At 39.0% G+C, this 16,252-nt stretch overlaps 1 protein-coding gene across 2 annotated transcripts in view; it reads right to left on the bottom strand.

Annotated features, from left to right (window-relative positions):
* LOC128688002 (uncharacterized) overlaps positions 1–15,784 on the bottom strand; it is a 96,648-nt gene extending 80,864 nt beyond the window's left edge. Inside the window, exons 1-2 of one of the 2 annotated variants that reach the window (XM_053775655.2) lie at positions 15,099–15,784; positions 6,724–6,897 (exon numbers count right to left, since the gene is read on the bottom strand). In XM_053775655.2, coding sequence (XP_053631630.1) covers positions 6,724–6,897; positions 15,099–15,407 — 483 coding nt within the window. In that variant the 5' untranslated portion in view covers positions 15,408–15,784. Of the gene's footprint in view, positions 1–6,723; positions 6,898–15,098 lie in introns of those variants that run through there. The other variant, XM_053775656.2, reaches the window with a different exon arrangement.
* Positions 15,785–16,252: the final 468 nt, after the last annotated feature.

The following is a 16,252-nucleotide window of genomic DNA, read 5'->3' as shown; positions in this document are numbered from 1 at the left end:
ACCGTGTACAAGTTGGTTCAGAATAAACAAACAGCAACACACCATTTTTAGAGTGAATGAAGATAATAATAATAATATTATTATTATTAATAATAATACACCTACCATCCGACTTACGACCTGCTCGACTTACGACCACTCGACTTACGACCGTGTTTTTTATGCCAAATTTCTGGGAAAGAAACAACTATTTGTGTTGTACACAGTGTTTATCCTAAACCTTACAGTATAAAATACAGTACTAACAACATAAAAAGTAAAGTAAAACATGAAATACCAAAATAAAACAACAAAATAAAGTCATTACAAAAATGTTTTGCTGATATTCAGTAGTAAAGTTCGACTTACGGCCATTTCGACTTACGACTGGTTTCTCGGAACCGAACTCGGTCGTAAGTCGGATGGTAGGTGTAATAATAATAATAATAATACAGTGGACCCCCGCTTAACGATCACCTCCCAATGCGACCAGTTATGTAAGTGTATTTATGTAAGTGCGTGTATGTTTGGGGGTCTGAAATGGACTAATCTACTTCACAATATTCCTTATGGGAACAAATTCGGTCAGTACTGGCACCTGAACATACTTCTGGAATGAAAAAATATCGTTATCCGGGGGTCCACTGTATAATAAAAAGCACTAAACCCACAAGGGTCATGAATTGCTATATATAGAGTAAAGGCATACAAAAAGATTATTTTTCTACAGTTATCCCCCAGTTTGACTAGAGAAAATGTAATTCTTCCGACACTACCTACACAGCTGCTTTGTAAACAAATCTCATATTTACGTCAATTTTTATTCTGCGAGTGTATGTATCATGTTTATATGCTATGTAATGGGTTTCATATATAATTTTGAGGAAAATATCATAGATGGATTAATGAAAATGCCTATACTGATGTAAAATAATTCATTTAGTGTGCCCAAGAGTGATTATTATTACGTAGTATTGGCGTCACGAGTAGAGAGAGACTTGGCGATTTTAATGTGTACCTGCACACCAGCACAGTAAGTATATTTAGGTACAGGTACACACAAGTAAAATTATCAGAGTACATATAAAATATGCAGTAACTTTAGCAAATTTTGGTCATAATTTGACATCGCTGTATTAGTGGAATGCCGTAAGGCGAAACGCCGTAAAGCGGGGCCTTACTGTATATACAGGAGCACCCCGCTTATGCAACAGGTTAGGTTCCGGGCTACTGCTGTGAAGTGAAATACGTTGTGAGGGAAAAGTTCAACAGATAGGAGTAGCGAGCGAGTATATGGTAACGATAGTTTGATTGCCGGCTGCTTGTTAAGGTAGGGTCAGTCTAGCTCCCGCTATCCCCTCCCCCCCTTTCTCCCCACCCCGAAAGGTGACGTGTGGGGCTCTGGCCAAACAGTAATCACTTGACTCAGCTCCCAGCACAACTGTAAGTAAAAGCCTCTGCTCCTATTCTAGTGGATATTGGTTGAAAGCTTCACTTGTGACCAATAATAAACTTTATCCTTTCAGTTTTAACCCTTTCAGGGTCCGTCCCGTAGATCTACGGCTTTACGTTCAGGGTCCAAACCGTAGATCTACGCCATGAGCTCAGCTCACTCTGATAAACTGTGAGTGGTACATTTGGGCCTAGATATGAGAGAATACATCTATGTGGTATGTGTGCACCACATAAAACAGATCCTGCAGCACACTGTGTATAATGAGAAAAAAAAATGAAATCATGATTTTTCGATTAAAACAGCAACTTTGCAGTGTTTTTTCGTATGTTTTTTATAGTTGTATTTGCGATTTCTTGGTCTCATTTGATAGAATGGATGACATATTACAGAAATAGAGATGATTTTGATTGGTTTTAGCACTGGAAATGGCTTGAAACTGAGCTCAAAGTAGCAGAAATGTTAAATTTTTGCCGATATTCAAGAGTAAACAAACGACCTCACACGTCTAATACACATCAGCTGGTGGGTCTAATATACATTCACAAATATGGTGATGATATTTATACAATTATTACAGTATTGCATAACAGTAAATCTTCTATTTTTTGGTGTGAATAAAAATTCATTATGTGAATAAAAAATCAAAATGGAATTTATTTGTAAAGCCTCAAAACATAACTAATGAACAGAGGAAATGTTAGTTTAGTGCCAGGAATGCCTACATTGTTCATTCTGGACCCTATTTTGAAATTGGAATATTTTGAACTTTGTGTTAAATTGGCCAAATTAACAATTTCCGATCACTTTATTTTGTAGTTGAAACAGTTGACTTGGCGATTTCTTGTGCTCAATCGATAGAATAGAAGTAATACTAGTGAAATAGCTAAGAATTTGGTTGACTGGAATAATGTAATTGGCCTAAAATGGGAGTCAAAGTCGGCAAAATCGCCGATTCGTAAATATCGCTGACACATCAAAATTCGCGAGAGCATAATTTCGTCAATTTTCCACCAAATTTCGTACTTTTTGTTTTATTACCTTCACAAAAAGATTCTCTACGATTTCATAAGAAAAAATAACAAATTTTTTTTTTTGAAAATTCTTGGACACTGGTGCGTGACTCCAGATTTGGGCCTTGGACCCTGAAAGGGTTAAGCTCCACATGAGGCTTTTCAATAATCACCACCATTTTTAAGTATCTTACACTTATCATGGAGAGTGATTTCTTAAGCAGTGGGTAACCTGTCTCTCTTTCCAGTTTGGAATGACAGATCGGGTCACCTGCCAACCAACGAGAAGTGTTGAAGGAGACGGACTGAAAATGGTCTTGGGACGTCACCTTATAATCTACCTACCTGATTAATTGTACAGGACACTACCCCTCATCTTTGCAGTGGTAAAGAACCAGCATTCCTGTCATCTGGACTGACTATTCAAGGCTATAGACTCTGTGAAGAACTAGTCGTTGGGTTGTCACCAACACCTGTGACCCCCCCCCCCCCACATCATCAGTAACGGCTACAATTTCTACAAGACGGTGTCAGCCTCCACCAGATACCCCAGCATAACTGTATATATTAGCATTGAATTCAAATGTCATATTTTTATTTAATTTTTCTGTCAAATAGGATACACATTCATTTTTTCAATGTTTTATCTTTGCATTACTAAATAATAAAGTGTTTATCTTTGTGAATTATTATTTCTTTTTTCTATTCATTAATTTTCCTGAGGAGGAGCCAGCCTTGGTAATACTGTCTGAAGTTGTTACAGGGCTGAGTAAGCCTTCACAACGTATAGTCTTTTTTTTTTTTATGTTCAAATGTATATAAAAGCCAAATAAGAGGTTTGCACTGTCATATATTAAGTGAGCAATAGAGCTAGGCCTAAAAAATGAATATACAGTATACACATCACTTACCTTAAAATATTTTTGTCCTTAGCTTATAGCGAGTAGTGAATATATTTATTGTAGGAAATCTGAATAAATAAAGAATGGGTATAACTGAAAACTGCTGCATTAACAGAATGCCATAAAATGAATCACTGTAAAGCAGAGCCTGCCTGTATAATTTTCAGATTCAAAATAATTTTTAAATCTCTGAAGTGAATACTACAAAATACATAATAATATTAAAGACCAGTTTGGAGATGTCCTATAGTAATTCCCCCACTTAAGTAATTAATGCATTCCTGAAAATCCTTCATTACTTGCTTGTTCAGAACTTGTAACCTATTTTCCCAACAGACACTTTTGTTATAATCCAACATGCATTCTCTAGCCATAATATTCTACATCTAATTTCATTTACATAGTTACACAGACTAGATTCCTGGAAACGGAAATGGGAGTGTCTGCATTCTGAAGGAGGGCTTCGAGATGTTGCAATCAGAGGGTAATATGAACAGTGATGTCAGTACACTTCAGAAAAGATACCTGCTGAATGAATAATGGTGGATGTGTTTTCTTTTTTGGATCACCCTACCTTGGCAGAAAACAGCCATTGAGGAAAGAAAAAACAATGAAATTAAAAGAATGTTCAGTTACTCTTTTTACATTTTCCTCTCCAATTTCCTAATTTCCCTTCCTCTTTCATCCCCTCCCTCCTACTTTTGAATCTTGTAGCAATACAGCGGACACCAGGTATTTGATATTAATCTGTTCCTGAGAGCTCATCGAATACCGAAAATATCGAAAAGCGAATCAATTTTCCCCATAAGAAATAATGGAAATCAAATTAATCCGTGCAAGACACCCAAAAGTATGAAAAAAAAAATTTTTTACCACATGAAACATTAATTTCAATACACACAAACTGAAGAAGACATGCACAGTTACATGACACTTACCTTTATTGAAGATCTGGTGATGATTGATGGGATGGGAGGAGGGGAGAGTGTGGACGGTGTTAGTGTTTAGAAGGGGAATCCCCTTCCATTAGGACTTGAGGTAGCAAGTCCTTTTCCGGGGTTACTTCTCTTCTTCTTTTAATGCCACTAGGACCAGCTTGAGAGTCACTGGACCTCTGTCGCACAACAAATCTGTCCATAGAGCTCTGTACCTCCCGTTCCTTTATGATTTGTCTAAAATGGGCCACAACATTGTCATTGTAATAGTCACCAGCACGGCTTGCAATAGCTGTATTAGGGTGATTTTCATCCATAAAGGTTTGCAGTTCAACCCACTGTGCACACATTTCCTTAATTTTTGAAGTAGGCACAATGGATTCCACAACTGGCATAGGCTTCTCAGGGTTAGCCCCAAACCCTTCAAAATCTTTCTTAATTTCTTCACTAATTCTCACCCTTTTTACCACAGGGTTGGCACTAGAAGCTTTCTTGGGGCCCATGGTGACTTATTTTGCAGAATTATTATTATTTTTATTATCACACTGGCCGATTCCCACCAAGGCAGGGTGGCCCAAAAAAAGAAAAACTTTCACCATCATTCACTCCATCACTGTCTTGCCAGAAGGGTGCTTTACACTACAGTTTTTAAACTGCAACATTAACACCCCTCCTTCAGAGTGCAGGCACTGTACTTCCTATCTCCAGGACTCAAGTCCGGCCTGCCGGTTTCCCTGAACCCCTTCATAAATGTTACTTTGCTCACACTCCAACAGCACGTCAAGTATTAAAAACCATTTGTCTCCATTCACTCCTATCAAACACGCTCACGCATGCCTGCTGGAAGTCCAAGCCCCTCGCACACAAAACCTCCTTTACCCCCTCCCTCCAACCTTTCCTAGGCCGACCCCTACCCCGCCTTCCTTCCACTACAGACTGATACACTCTTGAAGTCATTCTGTTTCGCTCCATTCTCTCTACATGTCCGAACCACCTCAACAACCCTTCCTCAGCCCTCTGGACAACCGTTTTGGTAATCCCGCACCTCCTCCTAACTTCCAAACTATGAATTCTCTGCATTATATTCACACCACACATTGCCCTCAGACATGACATATCCACTGCCTCCAGCCTTCTCCTCACTGCAACATTCATCACCCATGCTTCACACCCATATAAGAGCATTGGTAAAACTATACTCTCATACATTCCCCACTTTGCCTCCAAGGACAAAGTTCTTTGTCTCCACAGACTCCTAAGTGCACCACTCACCCTTTTCCCCTCATCAATTCTATGATTCACCTCATCTTTCATAGACCCATCCGCTGACACGTCCACTCCCAAATATCTGAATACGTTCACCTCCTCTGATATCCAATCTTTCATCACCTAATCTTTTTATCCTCATAACCTTACTCTTTCCTGTATTCACTTTTAATATTCTTCTTTTGCATACCCTACCAAATTCATCCACCAATCTCTGCAATTTCTCTTCAGAATCTCCAAAGAGCACAGTGTCATCAGCAAAGAGCAACTGTGACAACTCCCACTTTATGTGTGATTCTTTATCTTTTAACTCCACGCCTCTTGCCAAGACCCTCGCATTTACTTCTCTTACAACCCCATCTATAAATATATTAAACAACCACGGTGACATCACACATCCTTGTCTAAGGCCTACTTTTACTGGGAAATAATTTCCCTCTTTCCTACATACTCTAACTTGAGCCTCACTATCCTTCTAAAAACTCTTCACTGCTTTCAGTAACCTACCTCCTACACCATACACCTGCAACATCTGCCACATTGCCCCCCTATCCACCCTGTCATACGCCTTTTCTAAATCCATAAATGCCACAAAGACCTCTTTAGCCTTATCTAAATACTGTTCACTTATGTGTTTCACTGTAAACACCTGGTCCACACAGGACCATGTGTTTACAGTGCACCACATACAAGCACCAAATACAGTGATAATATGGAATGTACCGAATGTATTCTTAGATGCGCGCACACTGGTTGGCTTGTAAACACTGGCGCACACGGGGCAGTTCAGGCCACACATGGACATGTCTCGTATGAATCATATCGAATACCGGGTTTTCAATCGGATACCGAGGCAAAATTTTTGCGTTAAAATGCATCGAATACCGGATTTATTGAATACCGATGCCATCGAATACCGGGGTCCACTGTACCCCATTGGCAGCATTTGGTAAAAATACACCCGAGAAGTTACTTTTTATAGCAAATTTTTTTTTTTTTAAACATTCAGAGTGATGTGCCTGCAGATCAGCATTCTTAGGTACAGTAATTAACTGTTTCCAAAATGAACTATCCTCAGTGTGGATGATCGTGAGTTGGGAACTTACTTTATATATTTTCTGTATTTTATGCATAATTATAAGTACTTCTACTTATAATTAAGAGATAATACGTACCTTTATATCGCTCTGTCTCTGTGATGACCCAGCTTTTCGGAAGATCCCCTCAACAGTAATATTTCTTCTAACAAGATTACATAAATCCACCAAGAATTCTGGCACAGTAACCTGGATATTGTCTGACAGGTAAACGCACACTGATGGAACGCTTCCGAGTTCACGGCCAAACACCTGTTGAAGAATGTAGATTATCAGTCTTTTAATCATTCATTAGCACATTAATAAAACACCAATTGAATAATATGTTCACCTGTTTTTGCAATAAAAAATAACTCCTTAGCCAGCACTGTGGTTTAGAAACTCAAAGCTTGCTCCAGCATTGGTTTTGTATCGCAGAGGTTCTCCTGGCAAATAATGTTAATGTTACAGTACTTATTCTTTCACCACATTATTTCCCACCAAGGTAGGGTATGTAGTTAATACATCCACATTCATACCCTCCTTAACAGCCGTGTGTGTTGGTTGAACCTACTTCAAATGTTAGTCTATTTTCCTGGGAAGTTGATATACCAACTCTTCTTCACCTATATTCAGCCTTAATCTAGCCAAGGCTAGACTAGAGACCAAATGCATTCTGCATTCCTCCCCCATTTTTATTTTTTTTTCAACATACCGGCAGTCTCCCACCAAGGGCGACCCAAAAAAGGAGATAACTAGTTTATATTCTTTTTACATTTAGTAATTTATACAGGGGAAGGGATTATCCTTCTCAGCTATTATTTCTAAACCTGATGCTGTTTATCTGGTATTACAGTACTTTTGTGTGGGGCTTTTTGAACTTCCCCAATTAAGAGCCTGTGTACAGTCTCAAATATATCTTTTTTTACAGGATCAGCACAATGATAATAGTCTCCATTTTTTTGTTTGCTTCCATGACCTTCCCAATCCTTCTGTGTACAGAATAATTACAATATTAACAAGAACAATTTATTTAACTGGCAACCCCTTTTATTAAATCCCTCTAATTTTTGTATTCAAACTCTAGTAACAATTTAATCCCAACTTTATACTGAATTTAAAAAAAGTTTAAGTGGTTGGTAATATGCCACAGTGGGTAAAATACTGATATTTCTACAACATATGCAAGCAAGTTCTCTCTCAATTCGTTAATTTTATCACATTCTAGCATAAAATGAAGCAGGGTGTGACAGCAGTTGAACTAGTAAAGTTTATGAACTAGTAAAGTTACGTTTACATCAGCTGGTGATGCTGATGTAACTTCCCAGACACACTTCTTGTAACCCAGGCAGTAGTAACATCCAAGAGTCTGCTCACACTTTGACCATTCAGGTTTGCTCCTCCTCCTTTCCATGCCTGAGGGATTATATCTATCACAAGCTCACATTCACTCTTCTCACGATGTGGCCATGTACACACACGGTTCCAAATCCATGGATGGAGAACGGAACATGGTTGTTTTACCAGAGTAATCTAAGGTCATTTACTACAGCAGGCCAGCACTTTCATACCAAAGTTATATGCAATACAGTGGTACCCCGAGTTTCAGCCATAATTCGTTCCAGAAGGCTGTTCGAGTGTCGTTACTGAACGAATTTGTTCCCATAAGGAATAACGTAAATTAGATTAGTCCGTTTCAGACCCCCCAAAAATACACTTACAAAAGCACTTACAATAATATGAAACTCTGGGTACCACTGTACTTGTCACTATCCTACACATTGCAATTATGTCCACATCATCTCTTGCCATTTTTGACTCTCAAGACATTTGACAGCAATGGTTATGCTGAATTTCTGGGAAGCACAAGGTTGTTGTTTTTTGCTGGATCTCTAGATGTAACAATACTCAGGGTAACAAACACACACTCAGCCATTTGGTTCGCTTTTCATAACCTACATATCCCCCAAAGGAATGTCCCTTTCTCAAACCATTTTGCAGTGCTCTCAAGAAATTTCCAACACTGGTCTAGGTCAAAGCACAACAAATTATCTTCCATCAAACCACAATGGGTTCCTGGCAATTCTGTTTCCATCATTGTCGAATATGGGAAACTAAGCTCTCATAATGTACCAGGATTGAGGGCAAGGGAAAGGTTAAGTCGCATTCTTTAAAGTGGTTTCATTAGGTTTGGTTACATTTTTAACCATTTGCACAACAAAGTACTATCTCAAATGCAAAACCAAATTAGTATTTTACAAGTCAAACTATAATTAACCGCTTCACTATCAAGAGCCCTGAAACTGAAAGTGCTCATCATATTGGCATTTAAAAAGTTGAAAAGAATCTTTTATTGAAGGAAATGACACCAAAAGTATTAAATTTTATTGAAAACTTATGGAATTACGCAAGTACAAAGTTAGAGGCCTGTGCGTAATTTATGCATCAGTGATTTCACTCATCTTGAGTCCAGTTTTAAGCCAATTCCAATGTTCAATTTGACTAATTTCTTAGCTATTTCACAAATGCATGATTTCTTGTGTTCTATTAACCAAACACAAGAAATCACCATTCAACTATCAGAGCTACCTTATAAACTGCAGTCAATTTGACCAATTTTACACAAAATTAAAAAAATATCAATTTAAAAACAATCCAAAATAAATGCTGTAGACATTCCAGGCACTAAAGATCATTATTCACATCCTCAGGCCTTTCCCTCCATTTTGAACTCATCACACAAAAAGTTGAAGATTTACCCTATTTCTCAGATAAAATATAACCAGGAATGATTGGTCATGGTTTACAACATCCCAATAATTGAATCAGACCTAGTGAAAACACATAAAACAGACTGGGGGAGGGGGTGCAGAGGAGGTTTTACCTATCCTCAGGAAAATCATCAAAAATTAAATATTTTCACTACTTTGAGCTAGATTTCAAGCTACTTCTAGTCCTGAAACAAAGCAAAATCATCTCTGTTGCAGTAGTATGTCTTCCATTCTATAAAATGATACCAAGAAACAGTCAATAAAACACATCATGCAATGAGTGAGGCTGGACTTTTTTTGTATATACTATGCACACTCACCACACAGATCTATTCTCTCATATCTAGGCCAAAATTTACCACTCACAGATTATCTGTGATTGTAGTTAACCGAACAATAAGTCCTACATAATAGTCTCTGTCTAGTTCTTAAGTAGCATGGAAGTTTTATAATTAGCTGCCCGAAATGCATTACATAATTAATGGATATCTTTTGTGCCTACTACTGTACCACTTCATTAAGTACATTTTTTATACATTCACAGAAATAATAATAATAATAATTATTATTATTATAATAATATCCGAGTGAGCTAAGTACATGATGCAGATCTACGTGATGGACCCTGGCGTTAATGACTTAGTTCTACATGACAAACGAAGGGTTAAAGGTCGAAATCAACCATGTAGAAGTCAAAAACTATTACTTTAGATTCGACAGTTTCTCACTGTCACTTTTAGAATATATATTTTGACAGCTCATCCTGACCTCCAGGAGTTATGATAAAAATTCTGAAAAGACTAACAATGCCCAAAAGGACACATAGGAGGAAAAGATGAGACATGATAACCACATATGAAGTCATATAAGGTTAGGAAAAAAATAAAGATTTTTAAATTTCTTCAATCAAGATACCATATTTCACGTCTTATAAGACTTGATTTAGTTTCAATGGCTCGGCATCAGACGTAACTGGGAAAGCTACAGCCCACCCCACACCCCAAACTTATAGCTCCTGTCACTGACCTTCAGCTTATAGGACCCAGGGTGGTTTTTGGAGACATTTTATGGAAAAATGTGTCTAACAAGCAGTGAAATACGGTATTATCAGCATTGCATTGCTGAATGAGAAACTACCAAAGGTTGCAAGTGATTTAATGTTTGTTTTGTACACGGAACTTCACCATACATACTGTATAAAAATATTCAAATTCAAATTCATATTCAAAGTTTATTCTCTATAAGGATTACAATGCTGAGTTTACAGAATTTGGTTATTGTGTGGTTTACATGTAGTAAAATAATGATTACAGAGGGGGCCACTAGAACACCTAGCATGGCTAGGCATTTCGGGCAGACTTAATTTAAATCTTAAGTTTAAAATATTACAAATTATGAGGTAAGTTGGTATTATGGCTAAGTGACTAAATACTAGTTTGTGAGTTTAGCAATGTGAATGCTTTTGTTTTGGCACAATACATAGTTTCAGTATTGGAGTATCACAGGCCAACTTATGACTAGTTAGGATTCATTATTTTAAGACTGAGATTGATATTTCTGTTTATGGTCAAATGGGTGAGTGAGTATAAGTGTGAACCACCAGGTGACATTCGTGTAATTAGTTGACGGGGTGTATCAGGGAGATAAGATGTTTTCTAATGGTAGTTTTGAAGGTGATGAATGTGTCTGCAGTTCTAGAGTTTTCAGGTAGGGTGTTCCAGATTTTAGGGCCTTTGACATACATTGAATTTTTGTAAAGGTTTAGTCGGACACGGGGAATGTCATAGAGATGTTTGTGTCTGGTGTTACGCCTGTGGGTTCTTTCACAACTATCAAGAAAGCATTTTAGGTTAAGGTTAATATTGGAATTTAAGGTCCTGTAGATACAGATTGCACAGTAGTAAGTGTGGATGTACTGAACAGGGAGTAAGTTTAGATCTATGAAGAGTAGGGGGGGGGGGGTGTTGCCAGGGATGGGATTTAGTGATTATTCTTACTGCAGCTTTTTGTTGGGTTATTATTGGCTTTAGGTGTGTTGCTGCAGTTGATCCCCAAGCACAAATAGCACAGGTGAGGTATGGATAAATAAGTGAGTGGTATAGTGTGAGAAGGGCATTTTGCAGCACGTAGTATCGTATCTTGGAGAGGATCCCAACCGTTTTGGATACTTTTTTTGTTATGTGTTGGATATGGGTGCTGAAATTTAGGTTGTTGTCGAGGTACAGGCCTAGGAATTTGCCCTCATTATGTCTGGCAATTAGAGTGTTGTCGATCTTAATGTTAATTTGCGCAACTCCTGCTCTGCTACCAAACATAATATAGTAGGTTTTGTCAGTGTTAAGCGCAAGTTTATTGGCCGTCATCCAAGTCGATATTTTGATCAGCTCCTCGTTAACAATGGTGTTGAGGGTGGCAAGACTAGGGTGAGAGATGACATAAGTCATGTTGTCAGCAAAGAGAATGGGGTTCAGGTGTTGGGATACGTTTGGAAGATCACTGATGTATATAAGGAAGAGCAGGGGACCAAGGACACTTCCCTGCAGAACTCCAGTATCAAGTGGCCGTGTTGCTGATGCTGTGTCTTTAATGGTGACATACTGATACCTATTAGTAAGGTAAGATTTGAAATATGCAAGCGCATGGCCTCTTATACCATAATGGTCAAGTTTGTGGAGTAGGATGCTGTGGTCTACTGTGTCAAAAGCTTTTCTTAGGTCAATAAAAATTCCTAGTGGATATTCCTTATTTTCCAATGCTGTGTAAAGCAGATCTAGCATTTTTATAATTGCATCACTAGTGCTTTTATTTTTTCTGAATCCAAATTGGCAGGGGTTGAGTATGTTTTGTGCCGTTATAAATGAATATAGTAGTCTCCTGTGCACGAGCTTCTCAAAGATTTTGGATAGCAATGGTAAGTTTGATATTGGCCTATAGTTGTTTAAATCTGTAGGGTCACCACCTTTATGTATTGGTGTAACCCTTGCTGTCTTGAGTAGTTTCGGGAAGGTGCTAGTTTCTAGTGACTTGTTAAAAAGTAATGAAATAGCATGCGAAAGGACATGGGCAGCTCGCTTGTACAATAATGGTGGGACATGAGACCGATTCCCCGAGTTATTTTTAAGTGACTTTATAATCTCGGTGACTTCCGTGGGTTCAGGTGGTACAAGATAGAAGGAATTTGGGAAATTCCCATCTAGGTAGTCCCTGGCATGGGCATTGGTACGTGGGATTTTATTGGCGAGATTAGATCCTATGGTTGAGAAGAAGTCGTTTATCTTGTTAGCTGTGTCAGTAGGATGCAGTGGTGTTTCATTAGGTTTAGTTAGGACAATATTCTTGTTTTTTTTTTGTTTGTGGGTCCTAGAATCTGAGAGAGTGTTTTCCAAGTCTTTTTTATATCTGCACTTGTGTCAGTGAATCTGCTGGAGTAGTATAGTTGTTTGGCATTCTTTATAACTTTGGTGGGAACTGATGAATAGTGTTTAAGAATATCTTTGTGTATTAAGACCTGTCTATACTGCTTATCATATTGGTGTTTCTTATCAATGGATTTCAGAATGGTGCTGTTTAGCCATGGGCAACCAAGCCGTTTGTTCGTGGTCTGTTTCGTTTTTATAGGACAGTGTTTGTTGTATAGTCTACCTGGAGTTTACCTGGAGAGAGTTCCGGGGGTCAACGCCCCCGCGGCCCGATCTGTGACCAGGCCTCCTGGTGGATCAGAGCCTGATCAACCAGGCTGTTGCTGCTGGCTGCACGCAAACCAACGTACGAGCCACAGCCCACAGTCACACAGCCACAGTCCAAGTAATTTGTTAAGAAAAATGTCTGTCCAGTCATCAATACCATTGGCCTTGGAGAATTCTGTAGGTCAGTCAACAGTCTCTAGGTCAGCTGTGAAATTCCTTATTGAGGCCTCGTCATGGAGTCTAAATGAAACTTTGTTGTATTCAAGTGGTGGTTTACTAATGTTTGTCAAGAGGAAGGTAGGGTAGTGGTCTGTAGTGCTATCTGTGATTATCCCTGATTTAAGGGGGGGCTAGTATATTGGTCCATATGTGGTCTATTATGGTTGCACTTGTCTCTGTGAGCCTGGTTGGTTTAGTTATTGTTGGTATGAGAAGTGTTGTTCATATTGTTGATGAAATCAGTTACAGGCTGATCATCTAGTAGGCCAAGGTTGATGTTGAAGTCTCCAGCTAAGAGAAGGTGGTGCTTATTCATTTGTCTGTTTGTTATTAGTGCCTTTAATTTCTCACTGAAATTTGGGATGTTTGTGTGGGGTATCCGGTAAATGGCACCGATTGTTATAGGCGTCTTAAGGGTTTTTACAGTAAAATTAGCAAAAATGTATTTCCCATATTCATCACTATAGAAAGTGGTGCTAATACAAGATAATTGGTTAGAGTAATAGATTGCAATACCACCCCAACTTGGTATGGTCTGCAGTTGTGGATTGCTGTGCATCATGGGCTCTGGTGGCCTGGTGGTTAACGCTCTCGCTTCACACGGTGAGGGCCTGGGTTCGATTCCCAGCCAGAGTAGAAACATTGGACGTGTTTCTTTCCACCTGTTGTCTATGTTCCCCATCAGTAAAATGGGTACCTGGGTGTTAGTCAACTGGTGTGGGTCGCATCCTGGGACACTGACCTAAGGAGGCCTGGTCACGGACCGGGCCGCGGGGGCGTTGACCCCCGGAACTCTCTCCAGATAAACTCCAGATGGTAGAGGGTAGATATCTATTGTGTCCTGCTTAAGCCAGGTCTCAGTAAGAATAATGCAGGAGAAGGGTGTTTTTAGTGACTCAAGGAGTGCCAGGAGGTCATCATCAATAGCTAAGCTATTTTAACAAATGAAAATAATCTTGATTTTTCAGAGCATCTTATTCTATTTAAACTACCCAAATCAAAATTCTGGCTAAATGTATCCTTTTCCTCCACCAAATGAAATTCTGGCTGTGATGTAAGTGGTTTAGAAAACTGACAAGTTGAAGAATGAGACACTTGTGAAACATTTGGGAAGCTTTATTGAGGAAATGTTTTGATAGTCAGTGGCTTCTTCAGTCCAATACTGAGAAGAATGGTGGAAGATGAGGAGTTTGAGGCAATCAGTCCCTCAGTCTGGAGTCTGTATTTTCAGTCTATCAGTCTTGAGAAAAGTACGGCACATGATCAGTGCGGTACTTTTCTCAAGATTGATGGGCTGAACACACTGAAATTCTGGCTGTACTAGTGGATTACCTTAACATGTGCAGCAGGTTGATGAGCTCATGTATCACTGAATGATACATGAGGTGGGTGCTTACAAAAACCCCTGACTTAAAGTTAAAAATATTAGTACGGTAACAGTGAATGGCTAAATCCGTAAAGGTGTCATAGACACTTGAAATGAAGGGATGGAAAGTAAGTTTATTCAGATACAAGTATACCTGGAGAGGGTTTCAGGGGTCAATGCCCCCACAGCCCGGTATGAGACCAGGTACACATATATAAATAATCATACATAGTAGCACATATGTAGATTACCTAGGATAACCCCATTAGGGTCCTCGTATTATCTTATTATTTAAACATTAAGTTTAAAAATGCCAAGTGGGAGGTACTCAGGTTTGAGGGAATGGCTAGCTAAAATTCTTTCAGTCAGAAGCCTTTCACCAACAACAAGGCAATGTCTGAAAACAAACTCAAAAGCTAATACATTTATTACCTTATTATTTTCTTTATTATATTGTCTGCGGTGCTGTGCCTTGCGCTTGGCGCTGGAGAATGGTGACTTAGGAGTGTGTTTCCTCTCCTCCCTGGCCTTGCTTGCCTTGTTCTTAGGACTTCTCGACCCTGTCACCCTGGGACTGGGCTTTCCCTTGCACTTAGTCTTATTGTTCTTATTATTTGTGATGCCGAGTAGTTTACTGCCCTGGCCGAGATGACTCTTCCTGCCAGCAGCGTCCTGCTGTACTCCTAGACGACTCAGGGCCTCCAGAATCACCTCTCTCAGGCGTTCTTTATCATCTCCCATGCTTCCACGACACCTTCACTTGCTCAATAAACTTGTAATTGAGCGGTCCGAGGTAAGTCAAAAAACATTCGCTGGTTAAATCTTCAGAGAAGAGCAACAACAAGTTCAAACGTTGAGTTGAGCCAATGAGTTTACTGCCCTGGCCGAGATGACTCTTCCTGCCAGCAGCGTCCTGCTGTACTCCTAGACGACTCAGGGCCTCCAGAATCACCTCTCTCAGGCGTTCTTTATCATCTCCCATGCTTCCACGACACCTTCACTTGCTCAATAAACTTGTAATTGAGCGGTCCGAGGTAAGTCAAAAAACATTCGCTGGTTAAATCTTCAGAGAAGAGCAACAACAAGTTCAAACGTTGAGTTGAGCCAATGAGATGGCTGGTGGTGCCCCCCCCCCCCCCCCCGTCACACTCACACCCGCCAACTTCAAAATACTACACTATCCTACAAATACAAGTACGAATACTAATAATATATTTCTTTTCTGCAGTATACACGTAATGTAGTTTACGTGTAGTAAAATATTGTTAGGCATAAAAGAAAGCCACTAGCATGCGGTGCATTTCTGGCAGACTACGATTAAAGTTAAAAAAAAAAAATTCTTTATTTATCTGTTAATATTACAATGTGGGGTTTACATATTATAAGATATTATTACATATTATAAAATACTTACTACAAAGAAGGCCACTAGTATACCTAGGTATGTCTAGGTATTTCGGGCAGACTAATACTAGTTCTTACTCTATATTGACACAGGATATGGATCATACTGGTATTAAGGTTAGGTAATTGTAGTGATTAACTAGATTTACAAATTTGAGGTAGTTCAAAATATTTAAGAACTT

The sequence above is a fragment of the Cherax quadricarinatus genome, chromosome 10, assembly GCF_038502225.1.
Source record: "Cherax quadricarinatus isolate ZL_2023a chromosome 10, ASM3850222v1, whole genome shotgun sequence".
NCBI lineage: Eukaryota > Metazoa > Arthropoda > Malacostraca > Decapoda > Parastacidae > Cherax > Cherax quadricarinatus.
The sequence above is the reverse complement of the archived record's forward strand: the minus strand, read 5'-3'. Positions and strand labels throughout refer to the sequence as shown.